At 40.5% G+C, this 18,918-nt stretch overlaps 1 protein-coding gene and 1 long non-coding RNA gene across 2 annotated transcripts; both read right to left on the bottom strand.

Moving 5' to 3' along the window:
- Positions 1-296: 296 nt before the first annotated feature.
- On the bottom strand, positions 297-2,503 carry LOC308080666. Its single transcript, XR_013932720.1, has 3 exons — positions 2,390-2,503; positions 1,622-1,721; positions 297-1,072 (listed from the first exon to the last, which is right to left on the bottom strand). It is a non-coding gene; the product is annotated as an uncharacterized lncRNA (long non-coding RNA).
- Positions 2,504-8,437: 5,934 nt separating this feature from the next.
- Positions 8,438-16,773, bottom strand: LOC308080124 (uncharacterized protein). Its single transcript, XM_080421878.1, has 3 exons — positions 16,635-16,773; positions 11,740-11,841; positions 8,438-11,008 (listed from the first exon to the last, which is right to left on the bottom strand). Exons 2-3 carry the CDS (start codon positions 11,807-11,809, stop codon positions 9,696-9,698), a joined length of 1,383 nt encoding a protein of 460 aa, XP_080278004.1. The 5' UTR covers positions 11,810-11,841; positions 16,635-16,773; the 3' UTR covers positions 8,438-9,695.
- Positions 16,774-18,918: the final 2,145 nt, after the last annotated feature.

Here is an 18,918-nt window from a genome sequence, read left to right on the forward strand (position 1 = left end):
CCTTCTCTCCAGTGTGGATACGCTGGTGTCTCTTCAGGTCAGTTGACTGTCTGCAACTCATGTCACAATGTTTACAGTGGAAAGGTTTTTCGCCAGTGTGGATAAGCTGGTGTCTCTTCAGAGAACCTGCCTCACTGAAACACTTGTTACACAGTTTACAGTGGAAAGGCTTTTCTCCAGTATGGACACGCTCATGTTTCTTCAGGTTAACTGACTGTCTGAAACTCTTGTCACAACGTTTACATTGGAAAGGTTTTTCTCCAGTATGGATAAGCTTGTGCTTTTTCAGGTTAACTGACTGTCTGAAACTCTTGTTACACACTTTACAGTGGAAAGGTTTTTCTCCCGTATGGACACGCTGGTGTATCTTCAGAGAACCTGACTCACTGAAACTCTTGTCACAATTGTTACATTGGAAAGGTTTTTCTCTAGTGTGGACACGCTGGTGTATCTTCAGAGAGGTTGACCACTTGAAACTCGCGTCACAATTTTTGCAGTGGAAAGGCCTTTCTTCAGAGTGGATACTCTGGTGTGACTTCAAGTGACACGACTGACTAAAACTCTTGTCACACTGTTTACACTCGTAAGGCTTTACTCTAGTGTGGGCACGCTGGTGTCTCTTAAGGTTATGTGACTTAATGAAACTCTTGTTACATTGTTTGCACTGGAAAGGTTCATCTGTGTCTCCTTGTTTCTGCCTGGTTATAGAGCTGGCGATTTCCTGACAGACTGCTGAGGTGATCTGTCTATTCCTCTGCATTTGGCAGTGGAGATCATTGTCTCTCCTCCTGACCTGAGATTTCGTCTCCTCCCAATCATCACTGTCGTCAGTGACTTCAGTGTCTGAATCGTGCTCGACTTCGACTTCAGAACAATATGAAGAAATGTCGTCATCATCAACTTTTCACTGCTATTAATGTCAACATTGATCCACCAGGCCCCTCTGGTCTTTGAAGTAGCTCCTCCTGTTCCACTTTAATGCGTGGAAGATCTGGTTCCTCCTGGAGCACACTGGGGCCCCTCCCCCGTTCCGGAAAATCCTCCTCTTTACACACAACCATGTGCAGGATGTCTAGGAGCAGACAAAAAACATGATAGTCAACACTGGATTCCTAAAACGTAAATACATGTTTCCATGTTCCATGTACAAAATGAGCTATTACTTTGATTGACCAAACATTTACTAACTATACAGGTTACTACAGGCGAACAAATTTCAGGGTTTCATGGTCAAAGCAGAAGTGCTTCTGTTTGATGACGTTAGGCACTTAGCAGCTTGAGCTGTGATTGGTCTACTTTTGAGGGGACATACATACAGTAGATGGTTATGCCTACAGCCACACTGACAAAAAAATTACAATGCAAAGTTACTGTATATGGTGCAGTTTTTATTCAGTACTGTATTTCAATGAGGAGGGTGTGCTTTTGGATATGGTAATGAGTCTGATACAATGAAAATTTTCAAAAATGAACTGTGAGAGATATTTTAATAATGACTACATATCAGGATGTTATTGTCATTTTTGCCATGGTTATCATATAGTGAAAATAAGATATTGTGGCAGTTCTACAACAGAACAGAAAAAGAAAGAAAAAGAAACAGAGAGAACATGAAATTTACTGAGGTGTGAGTGGTCTTCAGGTTCCTCCTGTTTAATAGAAATGTCCCTGGGAGTCTGGAGAGTTCATCTTCACCTGCAGCCTGGACTCCACAGACTGGTCTGAAATGAAGAAATCGAATAAGGACTTTAATAACTGGAAACCTAGTGGTGTCAAAAATAACAATAATATTTTCATAAGGTAAAAGGTGAAATGACCTAAGCCCAACTCTACAACAAATTAACCTTGTGTGCAACGATTATGAGATGTATTTGTTATGGAAGAAATCAAGCTTCATTTAAGATTACAAAAGGCAAAATGAAAATAACTGAAAATAATGGTCTAAACTTTAGACCGCCTATACATGTTACGCGCCTTAACCACTAGGCCATCAGCACCCCCAACCCATCTGTTTTTTTGTTTTTAATGTTTCTGCAAATGTGTGATATTTGTCCGTTAACACATTGCTAAAGAGTGTTTGTTCAGTAACAGGGATATTTCAATCTCCCCAGTTTACTCATTCCTGATTGGATGAAATTGGCAACCCACCTCAGAATGTATTTTCTGTTCATTAAAGAGCTGGAGAAAGGGAGAGACCCCCGTTACTGAACAGACACTCTATATAAGCTTTATATTTTTTTACCATGATTTTAGCTTAAAACAAAAAAATATCACTTACAGAACCTTTAAACTGTTAATAGTGCAGATATCAACTGTATTGTATGTGCCTGTGAAAATAAACACATTGAAGCTAGAAAAAGGGAAGGAAGAGAGAGACAGTGAAACTTACAGAGGTCTTCTTCAGGTTCCTCCTGTTTCACTGAAACGGTTCTGGCTGGGTCTGGAGAGTTCATCTGCACCTGTAGTCTAGACTCCACAGTGTCTGGAATGAAACAATTAAAATCCCAGAGTTTAGGATTAATTAAGAAGAGAAACACCTCTTACACTCAACTTTAAAGACAACAAGGAAGGTTCATTTGGTTAATCACTTGTGAACTGGGCATGTTACTGTTTCACAGAGCACTTGTAGAATAATTTATTATAATAAACTGTTTAACTTCAAGTTGCCCAGCATCAAAAGGTTTTCCAGTCATGAATATTATGTATACAAAAAAAGTGTATTGGGGGGAATAAAGAAAAAAGAAAGGAGGAAAAAAAGTAAATAAACAGCCTTCTTTTTCATGTGCAGCACAAGAATGAATGGAAAAATACTAACAAGTTTGTGGAGCTGGAATAACATGTTGTGTTTGACCACTTAAACCCCTGCATCCTTATTGTGGGGAAGGCTTTTGCAGAAAATAGCCGATCGATAAGCTTGTCAATTCATTTTCAGCGAAAGCTTTCCCCACAATAACAGAAAACACACTAGCATAGAGCTCTGAGGGACTCCGCTCAACCATATGGGGTTTAAGTGGTTAAGCTACTGTAATTCTGAGACTCAGTGATCTGAACGTTTGAGTTATTCATATCTCTCCATCTTAAAGGATCTACACCATGAATTTAAAAAAAAAATTGGTTCCTGACATGCTCCTGTCACTCTCCTCACAGGCTTCACCTTCCTTGTCCTCTCCTCTCTCACATTCCATTCTCTGCCTTCCCTCACTTTCTGCCTCAGTGTCTGAAATGATTACATGGCATTGAGAGAGAGAGAGAGAGAGAGAGAGAGAGAGAGCATTTTGGCAGTTTTATGGACACCTAAATGTAGGCATGTAACGATTCGCTCAACTCATGATACAATTCAAATCACGATACGATTTTTTAAACAAAGTTATTTTTCAAACAAATGACCGAAATTTCTTTTTTTTAAATTATTATTTCTCTTACACAAATCCAGTATTTTCTTCTTTTTTTTTTTTACAATACTGTGTTTCCTCGTATCCTCTTTTCAATACAGTAGCAAATGACAGAAAACTCTTTTTCTTAATCAATTCTCTCAAAAATCCTGTATTATTATTTTTTGTCTTGTCTCGATTGCGCCCTCTGCTGTTTGCATCGCGATATTTTTTTTAAAATAGACTTAAATTGTCACCAGTTTGAATCGATTTTAATCGATTTACGATAAATTGTTACATGCCTACCTAAATGTGAATAAACTGTTTGATTGAATGCTAGTGGTTGGTTGCCTTGTATATTCTGAATCTGAACTATTTACTACATGCATCATGTTTGGAACGGTTGCTGGTGTAGCCCCCACAGTCATAGTAGCAAGAAGGGGCGTGCAAAAGACCTGCCAATCGGGCTCAGCCCTATTGGCATGACTGGTAACCAAGCCCCCAGAACCCAGTGGTTTCACTGAAGCCAATTGAACATGCTGGCCATTCATGGTAGTGCAGGCGCGTGCAGGCCTGGGGCTTCAACACATGAACGAGGAAACGGTTTCGACCAATGGGCTCGACTCACGAGCATGCGCACGAGCTTGCGCACGGGGCTGCGCACTTCTGTGACGCAAAACGCGTCACTGTGACGCAAAACGCGTCACAGAAGTGACGCGTTTGGAGCCCCAAATAGGCCTCGCCCACCAAATTTCCAACCCGGAAGAAGGGTTCAAACAGGCCCATGCGCTGGGTGAGCAACTCAATGCAAGTGGATGGGAGGAGAATTCGGGTGCCCTCTCTATTATTTTTAACTCTATGCTGGTAACACGTCGGACTGGCGAGTGGGAGCTTCGGGTTCAATTCCAGCTCACTGCACTTCACTACACTGGCATGAATTCACATTTACATTAGTTTCAACTTCTTAACTTAACTATTGTCAAGTACAAGTACTGGAGACAACAAAATTCAGTTTAGAATCTACAGGCTCATTTCCAGTGTGCCCTGTCAAGGAGCTACACACATGTGGACCTGACACTGATCTTGTTTAGTCAAAGGGATATGTTTTTTAAATATATTTCAGCATAGTGGTAGCCGCCATCTTTAAATGGTCCATTATGAGGCATTAGCAGCCATTTATGAGCTGAGCATACAGCAGATTTGAATTCAGCACCCCTTAATACCCCTAAAAATCATGTATGCCATAACACGATTTACCTTCTCTATAAGCATCAACATGACTCATGAAGCTCAATTTGGAATAGTTCATGTGCAGAACATGAACAAAAAAAAACACATCAGCACAGTACTGATCAGTTTGTGGAGCTGGAACGACGCGTAATGTGGTCATACAAAACATACAATGCAATTCAAACAGAGCTGCAGCAGAGTTAGCGGACGTTGTAAGTTAGGTCTGAGACTCAGTGATCTTAATGTTTTGAGTTGTTAAAGGGATAGTTCAACCCAAAAAATACTTTTTTCTATCAGTCACCCCTTGGAGACTTGAATTCATGGAGATTTTTTGTTTTTTGTCACATTCCTAAGCCAATAATTTGATGACCGGCGGAGAGTCCGGTAGGAGACTCAAAGTGTCAACTTTGAGTCTCCTACCGGTGACATTAGCATCCATCGATAAGCAAATTCTTGGCTTTAATAGGAATGCGACAAAAACTAAAAAATCTCCATGAATTCAAGGCTTCATGGGGTGTGTAATTGATAGAAAATAAGTACTTTTTTGGGTGAACTATTCCTTTAATGTCTCTCCGCCCTATTATGTTTGTGCATACTGCACTGGGGCGTGCATGCATGACACAAAATAGTTCCTGTCTAGTTATGGCAACATTAGTGAGACTCCATATAGAGTAAAGGGTCATTGCATTTACATTTAAATTTCAATGGCCTTTTATTTTTGTTTCATTGCAGATTATTTTAACTGGGTTATAATGGTAAATGGGATGAACTTGCATTATTATTATTCAGGTTATAGGTTTAAGAAAACAGACAATTATAATACGGTAACCTATGGTAATGATAATGTCTGTGTGTTTTTTTTGTTTTTGCAAGAAATTCATTTCACCCATTCCTTTACATCTGGCGTAAACTTGTCTTGTGATTTGAAAATGAACTTAAAGTATACACGATGTGTATATGGAATGTAACCAGTAAAGCCTGTATGTACAAATGCAAAATATAACAAGGCCACTTTCCCCAAATGTTAACTAGGTGTGCGGAGTATTTGTGAAATGTATTAGTCCATATTTTTCAATAAAGAAGTGTTTTAACCCCGTCTGTGGCCGATTCTGTCGGAAGTTCCCAATGGGCGGTAGTGACGACGCGCATCCAGTGAAAGACGGAATTACACCAAAGATTGTTAATATAGGAAGATACACATTCTCCATTGGAGCCACTAGAGGCGAAGTAGTACACAAATCCTACAAATGGTCTCCTAAGTAGGCGTGGTTTGCTTCTCCCCCTACCATCCCACCACCCTCCCCCTCCCCCTCCCCTCTCCCTGGCTGACAACGTCATATGGATGTGTATTTGTGTATTTTCTTCATTAAAGAAAATAAATGCTTTACATGTTTGAAAGTAAACTGTTATTGGAAAAGATGCTTTAAGAAACCTATGAAATTCCCCCAACAAACACACACGTGTCTTATTATGCTAGATGTGCTCCTGTTTCTGCTCAACATTGTAACAGCTGGTCCTTTTATTTATAAGGTATATATTTTACCACTATAGACTATAATGTGTTTAGCATGAATGTTATGTTTATCAAAATGTCATGATTCCCAAATCATTCCCCATCAATCAAGACAGTTAATAATGGAAGATTATATTATTAAGCATTGGAACAAAAAAAATATTTAAATTTTGAAATGTCCATAATGATTTCACGTAGGCCTTCTACATTCACATATAGAATCTCAGTTTATCAGTTTTTAGAACATCTTATGGGGACAGAGCATAGAGTTAAAATCTAATATAGACCTAATAATAAAATTATCTCGTCCGTCAGACTGCAGATGGACCGAGATGGACCCTTCAGATATCTTCCCAAATCTCGCGAGAGTGTGTTGCTGGGATAGAGAGAAAAGTCGATAACAAAGTTGATTAACTCCTAATTTGTGTCACAAAAAAAAAAGGCATTTTAGTATGAAAATCGTGCATATTTTGTGTCTTGGGACACATATTTAGTTCAGTGACCATGGAGCTAAAGAATGGTTCAGAAGCAGTGATGTCTTCTACCGTGGTACGCTGTATACGCAGTATGGCCTGTAGATTTTTTTCGTCGCGTCATAGCACAATCTTGAATCTTCAATACAGTTTGTGTCTTCAATGCCAAGTTAATACTATTCTGTAATAGATACAGGAAGGCTCGCTTTTAACACTGCTATTATCTGATAAGCCTAACCAGCATTTATTTATAACAATCCCTGCACTTCTATGGTAATATATAAAAAATAAAAATAAAATGCATCCAAGGCTAAAAGCAGCTCCGAAGTGGTTGAGTTACAGGGTGATTAACATTAATCAACTAACAATCAATTAACAACTGCCTTTTCCCATACTGTCGTCGCGGGCACTCGCGCCTGGAGGCGCTCGGGCGCGACTCCTCGGCCTCAAGGTCTGCTGAGTCGGCGCGCCTCCGTCATGGTCCAAAACTATACTTTATCGGCGAAAAAAAGTAGTCCGCGGTTGTTTGAAAAAGTACTGTCCCAAGCGGGATTCTAACCCAGACTCCCAAAGAGAGTGGATCAGTAGTCCAGTGATTATCAAGGTGCGCCACTGAGGCCAGTGCTGAGATTGGGTATTTGGGCTGTATTAGAAGGTGACATCCTAACTCTTCTAATGTAGAGGAAAGAAGTCCCCGCCCGCGCGCCCGCCCAATAGGGGAAGCCTCGCCCCTTCGGGGCGAGTCTTCCCAACAGTATAGAGACACACGGGGACTACAAATTTCACGCCCACTTTTGAGACAGCGCCGCTACTCGAGGTCCGTTAGAACGATGAACTGCAGCTGCCAATGCATTCCCTATGAGAGGATATGAAAGTTAGCCTACTTTTAAAATTATCCTGCATTAACTGAAGACGATATTGATTTAAACAAAAATATGTTTCCAAATGTATGGAGTGTCTTTGTCAACATATCTTCTTGTTTTCTTAATAGTTGATGTGTTTCACATTTAATTTGCCACTTTAACGAGTTACCCATAATGCTAACACAGCAGAGGGTAGACAGCAGACGGGCATTTCAGTGACATCACTGTCTTTACGAGCACCGAGCGCCGACCAGTGGCGTACCCACTGTAGAGGCAGAACTAAGACCTCGCCTCCCCAAAAAAAAAAATGTGTCATTGCGTGCTTAATGTCCTCAAAGTCACGCATCCAACAAGCTTTGAACTGAGCAGATTGGACCTTCTGTTCCAGAGATAATGACCAAAACCTATTTATTTCGGGTCAGGTGTCACACAATTGCCCTATTTGGGTTCAAAAAGGTGACTGTAGCTGAAAAGTTACACTTTTGCATGTCTGAGTCCACTCTTGAGTTCCCGCAGATTGTTAACCCCACAAATGCTGGTTTACATCAAAAACATGAAACATTGTTTTCAACCTAACTGTTTACATACCTTTCTGAGTTTTGTTTTTTTGTACCAGAATGTTCTGGGAAACAGTTCTGTAAGATGGATTGATTGTACCTGAATCACTTTTTGTCTATATTCTTTCTCAATTTATTTCTCTAGTCTTCCTGTAACTGCTGATAACTGTCTGTAATCATGTGATGTGACACTAAAGTTGTGTATTCCGATTCCTGCCTCCAGACTAAATTCTTCCAAAAATCCAAAATATAGTAATGTTAAGAGATCATAGCTTATGTTTCACCTTCCTGATAATAATACAATACATATAAACTTATATATACTAAAGCATAATCATGAAACATATTGAATGTGTGCACACGTAGTGCTTTATTGTTATAACAATAATAATGTAATATTGTAATAATAATGACCATAGCCATCCCATTAATTGTAACACTTACTGTCATAATTCATAAACAACTACATGCAAAGTATTTTTTACCTCAGTTAACTGATATTTAATAAGTAAAATAATTGAAATAGTGGTCCATTCATTGGGCATGTAATAGAAAAAAAAAACATTATAGTCATACTGAAACACTTATAATCGGCTGATTGCTTAGAACCGGGCTCAAGAGCCACTGAGAGGCCTAGCTGGTTTGTACGGCCAGCCAGTTGTCCTGGTACTCTGTGTAGGGTCAATATGTTCCTCAAGCGTCGCTGATTACCCTGCATTGCCTGATCCGTTATTCCTGGTTGGGTCTATGCTGTTCACTCTGGAAGGGTTAGGACTGGGTCTAATGTCGATGATGATATGAGATTAACCCTGACAGACGGCTTGTTTTATAACCCTGAGGGTGGCTCCTGACATCACGGTAGTGATGTCAGGTGGTGTCAGGCCTTCCCACATATGGAGCTGGCTATGTCTATCATGCCCAAACCGGGGACTATGATGTCAGTCCTGGATGGTTCCGGTTATACCCGTATATGGGGTTTCTAGAAGGAGTGTTCTGATGTCAGAGCTAGGTGTGTTTTAGGAATCTCCTTTCCTAGCTATTCTATAACATCAGCCTTTGTCTCCATTTATGGAGATAGGCGAGTATGCCCCGAATGTTCGTAACACATACAGTTCTACCTCATACAATTGATATGGTTTACATGGTAATTTTTTGTATAAATAAAAATAATGCCAAAATAATTTACATACTGTACCTCGAGGTAAAAAAACTTTTTGTAAAAAATACTGTTATCATAAACTGATTGTAGTAAGGTTTTAAAAGAAGAAAGCAAAAGAGCTGGGGAATAACTCCAAAAGACGAGTCCTAATGGAAACTTCTGTTGACAGTAGCAGTATAAATATACATGATATTTGTGCCTCTCTATCCAAATCCCTGACAACATACAGCTATTTCATTTGATCCTCCCAGTGAGGTAAATATATTGGAACGTTTTTTTTTTCTCCCCCCCCCCTTTGGTGTGAATGCACTTTTGTCTTTTCAGAGCACTTAACTGACTGAAACTCTTCTTAAACCGTTAATGTGACAACAGCTTTCTCCTGTGTGGACACGCTGCTGGTGTCTCTTCAGGTAATCTGACCGACTGAAACTCTTTGTTACAATGATTACAGTGGAAAGGTGTTTCTCCAGTGTGGATACGCTGGTGTATCTTAAGTTGACGCGACCCAACAAAACTCTTGTCAGACTGTTTACAGTGGAAAGGTTTTTTCCCCAGTGTGAGCACGCTGGTGCCTCTTCAGGTGACCTGAGTCATTGAAACTCTTGTCACAGTGTTCACAATGGAAAGGTTTTTCTCCAGTGTGAACGCGCTGGTGTCGCTTCAGGTCACCTGAACAACTGAAACTCTTGTTACAATGCTTACAGTGGAAAGGTTTTTCTCCAGTGTGGACACGCTGGTGTGTCTTCAGGTTCCTTGAATTAGTGAAAGTCTTGTCACAATGCTTACAGTGGAAAGGTTTTTCTCCAGTGTGGACACGCTGGTGTCGGTTCAGGTTCCCTGAGTCATTGAAACTCTTGTCACAGTGGTCACAATGGAAAGGTTTTTCTCCAGTGTGGATACGCAGGTGTCTATTCAGGTCACCTGAACGACTGAAACTCTTGTTACAATGCTTACAGTGGAAAGGTTTTTCTCCAGTGTGGACACGCTGGTGTGTCTTCAGGTTCCTTGAGTTAGTGAAACTCTTGTCACAATGCTTACAGTGGAAAGGTTTTTCTCCAGTGTGGACACACTGGTGTCGGTTCAGGTTCCCTGAGTCATTGAAACTCTTGCCACAGTGGTCACAAAGGAAAGGTTTTTCTCCAGTGTGGATACGCAGGTGTCTATTCAGGTCACCTGAACAACGGAAACTCTTGTTACAATGCTTACAGTGGAAAGGTTTTTCTCCAGTGTGGACACGCTGGTGTGTCTTCAGGTTCCTTGAGTCATTGAAACTCTTGTCACAATGCTTAGAGTGGAAAGGTTTTTCTCCAGTGCAGACACGCTGGTGTCGCTTCAGGTTCCTTGAGTCATTGAAACTCTTGTCACAATGCTTACAGTGGAAAGGTTTTTCTCCAGTGTGGACACGCTGGTGTGTCTTCAGGTTCCTTGAGTCATTGAAACTCTTGTCACAATGCTTACAGTGGAAAGGTTTTTCTCCAGTGTGGACACGCTGGTGTCGCTTCAGGCTAGATGAAAAGCTGAAACTCTTGTTACACAGTTTACAGAGGAAAGGGTTTTCTCCAGTGTGGACACCTCCACTGGTCTCCCCCCAATCATCACTGTCTTCAGTGTCACATTCAAGTTCAACTTCAACTTCAGAGCAGTGTGAAGAGATGTGTTCATCATCAACTTCACTTTTCACTGCTAGTAATGTCAACATTGATCCATCAAGCTCCTCTGGTCTTTGAAGTATCTCCTCCTGTTCCTCTTTAATGTGTGGAGGCTCTGGTTCCTCCTGGAGCAGACTGGGGCTCCTCTTCTGCTCAGGAGAATCCTCCTCTTTACACACCATGTGCTGGATGTCTAGGAGTAGAAAAATAACATGATAGTGAACACGGGATTCCTAAAATGTATATCTATTGTTCTATCTTCCATGTACATAGCTATTACCTACTAAGATTGACAAAACAGTTACTAAATAAGTACAGGTTGTTACAGGTGGTTCTGGAAACTCTAAAGTAGGCTCGAAAGTGTTAGCAAGATTATAGCTAAATACATATTTTAAAAAGTAACCTGAATCAATATATTTAGTTATATTACCCAACAAATGAATTACGATGATAGAAAAAATATCTATCATTAAAACGTGTTTTTTGTGTTCCTTTTAGCCTAAATGTTTACTTCACCTCCATGCAGCTTAAATTTTTGACTGATAAAGTATTAAATCAATCAATCAATCAAGATGTAGGCCAAGCTATATACAACTGGATTTGTCGGTATGTACAGTATGTATGTATGTCACCTCCAAAGTAGACCAATCATAGCTCATGCCACTAAGTGCATGACGTTATGAACCAGAAGCACCTCCAAACACAAACGCTTGACATGTCTGGTGAAAGTTAATGGGTCGTAGTTTAAAATGTATGTAATATGCAATGTATGTAATTTGCGTGATGTTTGGAAAAAATCTGAAGGAGTAATATCAAAAAATGTATTTTACATAAGTCGGCCTCCTGGTGGCGCAAAGTGTCAAGTCTGTTGTAACAGCTCTACAACATAACAGAAAATATGAAAGAAAGACACATGAAACTTACTGAGGTGTTGGTGGTCTTCAGGTCCCTCCTGTCTAATAGAGATAGCCCTGGCTGAGTCTGGAGAGTTCATCTTCACCTGCAGTCTGGACTCCACACACTGGTCTGAAATGAAGGAATTGAAAAGGACATTACTGACTGGACACAGTAGTCTCCAGTTATTAAACTGGAGACTACTCCCCCATCTAAAAAAAACATTTTGTGGCAGGGGCCCCCTTACCAGATTTGTGTTGTTTCAGATCTACAAGCTCACAACGTGTCGTGTTGTGAGCTTGTAGATAGTCTATTTTCAAATATCTGATGCATAGGTTTAATGTGGCCTATATTCGCTTCTTTGGCTTGTTTTCATAGACAAGCCTTGTTTTCAAGGACAAGCACCACCCAAGTCACACACAAACTGTTCAAAACCCTACAACGACCGTGACCGGGCAAGGGGCCCTACCGCAGTATCAAGAGTTCCACCACCAGGTTCTGGTGCATTTTTTTTTTTTTTCTAAAAAATTTTATCCCACGATTTTGTAACCCTATTTATTACACCCAGTGCCAATTGTCTATGTAATCCTGGGCACTACCTTCCCTCTGCCAACCTAGGGAGGCCAGGGCCGAGCTCATGCCTCCTTCAATGCATGAGAGCCAACTGACCTTCTTGTCATCTGACAGGGGAGAGTTTCCCTGGTTGGACGTAGCGCGTGGAAGGAAGTTAAGGAACACGTTATTCCAACCAGTTATTTTCCCCTCCATCAGGCGCCCCGGCTGACCAGGGGGAGGCAGTATAGTGACCAGGATTACTGCATGTTTTTGTGAGGGTACCTACCCTAGGAGACACAGGGAGAACATGCAAACCACACAGAAAGGCCCTTTCGCCAACCCCACCTAGGGTATGGGCACTGATGACGCGGAGGAGAGAACACGCCCCCAGCGCCCACATCGTCCCCTGCGGGAATCGAACCCAGGACCTTCTAGCTGTGAGGCGACAGCACTACCGACTGTGCCACCGTGCCCCTTGGTGCAGTTTTAATCCGGCTGCTGTCAGACTGCTGAATGAGACATGAGCCTTGTTCAGCAGCCTGACAATAGGCGGTACTGTCCAGCTGGTCGCAGCCTTTTTTTTTTTGGCTCTTCCAGAACACACCTGTGGATTATACCAGGGACAAATGACTTGGACTTAGCTCCTCCTTGGACATACCTGTGGACTACACCAGGTACAAGTGACTATTTTTTTTTGCTCTCCCTCCCTCATGGAGCTACTTGCGGATTATACCAGGGTCAGTCTACCTTAGGTGGATTATGCAGTTGACACGCACTGACTTTTTGCACCTTAATCCTTTTTTTGTCTCTTTTTATTACTGGGTGCTCGAAGAGCGCCGGGTGTACAGAGAGACAGAGACATCGTCATCCACGACACCTATTCGACAACTATTCATCATTGGCTGTCCTGCCTGTCCTTCACTAATCTCTCAAGAACAGCTTCTGCACTGCGTTGGAATCTGTCGGGGAGGTTCGTCATAACGAGTGCGCATTCAGATCAGGAAGTAGGCCGCGCTTTACCCAATCACATGTAGTGGGCGGGATTCACATGTCCGTCGATCTTTCCCCCTCGAAACAAACCGAAACTAATTTAACAATAGCGTCCGCGGAGCAGACAAAACCACGGAAATATATTCACATTTTAACTTACTCTTTCATCATAGAAACAAGTGGGCTTATAACCAAAACGATCCATGTTCTCTGGGAAAAGTGGTGTTAGTGTTCCGTGTAGAAATATTGTTAGTGGGAATGAAAACATAGTCGCACCAACCGGAAGTGATGCGCTGAAGGCGCATCACAAACACCGGTTTCCTTGTGCTCTGGTGTTACGTTATCGTCCGCCCAGAGCCAACAGACATAGAACAAACAGCAGAGGGCGCTGTTTTTCATTTTCAGTTGGCGATGGGTTCCCAGATTGGTCCTTCACTCCTTTAAGCCAATGGGGACACTTCCCCGTTTAAGCCAATGGGGAGACGGCCTGTCCCCTCGCAGCTAAATCAACGCGCCTTACACTACTGCATCTTAAGCTGGCTCCAGACCAATCCAAATCGGCCCGACTTTGGGCCGATTTGGCTTCGGGAAGCGTCGGCCAGTCGGTTAGGGGTCCGTCGGGGGGTCCGTCGGGACCTTTTCGGCCGACCCAGAGCCGACCGAACATGTTCAGCTTTTTAGCCGACTGGCAGAGCAGTGGCAGTGACAACAAAGGGCTGTCGGTGTTGCCAGATTATGTGAGAGAAACAAGCGACCATGTCTATGAAAACCTACATTCACTGTTTCTCGTTGTTGCTCCCAGAGAGAGAGAGAGATTGATTGATTTGACCTACTTTCGCGCAGTTTTGGTGTGCAACACAACCCTCGTTTAAGTGAATTGCTTTCACCTGCTGCTGCTGTGTGGAGCGCAGTGGTGGAAAAAGTACTCAAATGTTTTACTTAAGTAAAAGTATCAATACTGCAATGTAGAAGTACTTGAGTAAAAGTACAAAAGTATTGGTATCAAAATGTACTTAAAGTACCAAAAGTAAAAGTACTCAAATGTTTGAAAAGAGCAGATCTACAAGCTCACAACGCGTCGCTTCGCGACGTGTTGTGAGCTTGTAGATCGGCTATTTTCAAATAGCCTAGGTATAAAATAGAGCTAAAGTGGTTACTGTATGTTTTATAATGTAATAATTTATATCTGCAAAGTAACTAATAACTAAAGTTTTCAAATAATTGTAGTGGTGTAAAAGTAGAATATTTTCCTCAGAGATGTATGGAGTAGAAGTAAAAGTACTGAAAATTAGAAATACTCCAGTAAAGTAAAAAATCCTCAAAAGTGTACTTAAGTACAGTACTTGAGTAAATGTACTTAGTTACTTTATATCACTGGCGGAGTGTGCGCTACAGGGCATATCTCCGCCAAGCCAGGGTGACCTACCCAGGCTCATGAAATTCATATGCAGGCATAGTAGCCAATTAGAATGAAATCTGCAAAAACGGACTCATATACTGATACAGAACCATATATTGGCTATATATTATGGCTGTCGGGTGGAAATCTTGTATGTTCCTTTTTTATTATTATTTAAAAACAATAAAAAATCGTAAAAAAAAAAAAAGCTGTAATTATTAATAATTAAGAAATACTATATTTTAAAGAGTGAAAAATCAACTAAAGTCATTATTAGTGCAAGTTCATTAACATTTCATTTGAATGAAAATTAATTGTGGGTAAAATACATTATGTGAATCTAATGTGATTAATGTGACCCCTACTTCAGTCAGTGAAGTCCAGGGCTGAATGTGACATATTGAGACCTATATAACTAAATATTGGTCATTTGCCAACACATTATTTTGTGAAATAAACGGGTTATATTTCACAGATAGTTATACTATTCTTATAATATATTAAAATACAATGATCCTTAACCTTCAAGTTAAATGCATTATTTCCGTGGACTTAAAAATCATTTTTGGACTTAAAAATCATTATTATTTTTTTGGATGGCCTTCCTGCCCTGGCAGGAAGACCGGGCAGGGCCTTTCCAAAAAATTACAACACCAAAGGCCAAGTGGCCTTGCCCCTAAAATGACGAAATTCCAGGCTTGAATGCAATAGATGTACTCTGAGTCTGTTACAAGTAAAAGTCCAGAATTCAACATTTACTTGAGTAAAAGTACTAAAGTATTGGTATAAAAATGTACTTAAAGTACCAAAAGTAAAAGTACAAAAATGTTTGAAAATAGCAGATCTACAAGCTCAGAACGCGTGCATCGCAACACGTTGTGAGCTTGTAGATCTGCTATTTTCAAATAGCTTATAGGTATAAAATAGGGCAAAAGAGGTTAATGTATGTTTCATAATGATTTATATCTGCAAAGTAACTAGTAACTAAACATTTCAAATAATTGTTGTGGAGTACAAGTATAGACAATTGGAAATACTCCAGTAAAGTAAAAGTACCTCAAAATTATACTTAAGTACAGTACTTGAGTAAATGTACTAGTTACTTTACACCACTGCACGTCAGTGAAGAAAAAACGCTGGGAACATCCCTAAGTGGCTTTGCAGGGAAACAAGCCCAAAGTCGCTTATAATAAGCAGACCTGGCAACGCTGGCACGCTAAAAGTCAAATTAGCACATGAATGGCCAGTCGGCTGACAGACTTAAATGGTAACTTTTGCCAACCGAATACCAGTCTGTTGCAGTCTGGAGTAGTCTGCAATAGTCTGGACGAGTCTGTTTGGTGCGGAGTTGCCTTTAAGCCTCAGGCTACCGAGATGCTAACCCCCCCCCCCCCCCCACACACACACACATACACACGCACCACACACGTAGGCCACGCAGAGAGAGAGAGAAGAGAGCCCCCCCCCACACACACACAGGCCACGCAGAGAGAGAGAATAGAGCCACACAGAGAGAGGAAGTGCGTGTCACACACACACACACACACACACAGAGAGAGAGAGAAGAGAGCCCCCCCCCACACACACACACGCAGGCCACGCAGAGAGAGAGAGAATAGAGCCACGCAGAGAGAGGAAGTGCGTGACACACACACACACACACACACACACACACACACACACACACACACACACACACACACACACACACACACACACACACACACACACACACACACACACACACACACACACACACACACACACACACACACTAGAGTTGCACCAACCGATGCAAAGAAGCAACTATAGGCCATATTAGCACTTCAAGCTATAGCCGATATACAAGGGGGGCTGGGGACCCCCGCAAAGCAATCACTGGTGGTCCGGGGACCGGCCAAACGGCACTCATCTCGGAGCTACGGAGGGAGAGGTTCTAAATGGGGCTAATGAAACCCAACATAAATGAGTTGATCTTTACCTGCTGTGTTTCAGTGGTTGAGCTGCTAAACGTCCTCCTGCTGCTTAACGACGACACTGTTTAAAATCGACACGTTTAAGTTTTCTTTGTGTTTTACCTTTATATAAATCTATGGTATTTCAACAACAGTCAGTCAACACACCACCATGTTGTTTTCACTAGTGCATTGTGGGTATGTTCTTCTTCTGAGTGACGACCACTTTGTCTAGACGCCAGTTGGTGTATTGCTGCTTCCTACTGTTGGTCTCGGGTACTGTCCATTACAGTACTATGTGACCTTCCAGACCTGTAGACAAGAGAACATCCATCTAGGAGTAAAACAGTTAATCCAACTAATACATTTCATTTATTATTAAATAGATACAGATAATCAATAAATTAATACATTTATCAATTAATAATCAAGCCCTATTTTGGGGATGTCATTATTTGAAGAAAAAACTTGAAAAAAAAACTTGCTTGTAGATCAGCTACTTTCACTAGTCTCGTGGGACACTGTTGTGCAGCATAGTATAAAATAAGGCTAAAGTAATTGATTGATTCGTTGATCTATATTATATATATATTAAAAAAAAAATATATAAAATACATTCTTGATTTTTTGATTAATCGGGAAAATAATGTATAGAATAATCGTGAGGAAAATTATGGATAGTTGCAGCCCTACATCCATCAGCTTTCATCAGTGCACATTGATGCTGCACAGGTCTGATCACATCTCATAGAAATGCAGGATACAACATATATATATACCAACATACCATGTTACATGATAAATATTTGTTTTAAAAAAAAAATATGCAAATATTCAGACTGACACAGTAAGAACATCACAAGTAATTTTTTTCCACAGAAATATTGTTTATATGAATCATTGCATGGAGAAGAGAATGACAGAATGCATGTTCCAGACAGTTCAGAGGTTGGTTATTGTACCAGCATGTTCTGGGAAACAGGAAAAAGGTTCTTAAGATTACTGAATGGGTCAGGCTGACCTAAAATGGTCTGAACTAATCATGAGATTTCATATTATTTAGTGCTAAGATGTAGGGCCACAACAAGTTATAAAAGCAGACCCACAATCCTATTGTATCAGCCATGTCTGCAGACCCATGGCTCCATTGGTATATTAATACATGTATATACTTCTGAAGATGCATATACTTGCGCCTTCCTGTTTAGTTTGGTTTGGTTTGTACTTGCTCTGTGTTCCTTTCTTCTATATTATTTCTCTATTTGAACTCTTCCTGTAACTCCAGATGTTGTATAATTGTAATCGTCCTTAACATCTGTAATCATGTGATGTGAAAATGTGACACTAAAGTTGATTCTGAATTGTGCCTAGAGAATAAATTCTTCCAAACATCCTACATATAGTAATGTTAAGACATCATAGCTAATGTTTCACCTTCCTGATAACCATATTATACATTATATCATAATAATGAAACATCTTGTGTGTATGTGTGTGTGTGTGTGTGTGTGTGTGTGTGTGTGTGTGTGTGTGTGTGTGTGTGTGTGTGTGTGTGTGTGTGTGTGTGTGTGTGTGTGTGTTTTATAGTGCTTTGCAAAGGTCTTAATTTGCTATCACATAACACTCTAATAATGTAATACAACTTAATAGTGATCATAGCCATTCCATTAAATGTAAAAAATAATAATGAAATCGTGTCTCCCATTGGGTGTAATGAAACACAGCCATATTACATTCAATCATATAAAAACTGTAGAATTCTAGAAAAAACTGTTGTACCACATACTGTATATAGTTTATAGTTATTTACAGTGTAAGTGAATAACACAACAATACTGTAATTTGCAATACAAGTCGAATTATTATCAACGCGAGTCTGACATGAGGGTTTTTTCCCCCCCCTACAAGTACTTCTCTAATCTACTTGCCCCATCCAAATTCCTCCTTGCCCTGCCTCGATTTTTAGTAATATAAACAAAAAAATCCCAATAGATAAATCTAGAATTTTAATTAATGGTACGGAAATCTGTCAGGTTTCACATACAAAATCTTTGGGCGTCATTATAGATGATCATTTAAATTGAAACAACAGATTGATACTGTAGCTATGAGGTCTATGAAGATGCTTGGCATATTGAGAAAGATCTGTCCACTGGTTCATCCTTCGTCTCATTTAACTCTTTATTTTAGTTTAATTTTCCCCCATCTTAATTACTGTAATATTGTTTGGGCTGCTACATATCCTACATATCTAACTAAACTACTTATCATTCAAAAGAGGTTTTTGAGAATGATTTCAAACTCAAATAG

Source organism: Gymnoscopelus braueri, assembly GCF_963280865.1.
Source record: "Gymnoscopelus braueri genome assembly, chromosome: 24".
NCBI classification, from domain to species: Eukaryota; Metazoa; Chordata; class Actinopteri; order Myctophiformes; family Myctophidae; genus Gymnoscopelus; species Gymnoscopelus braueri.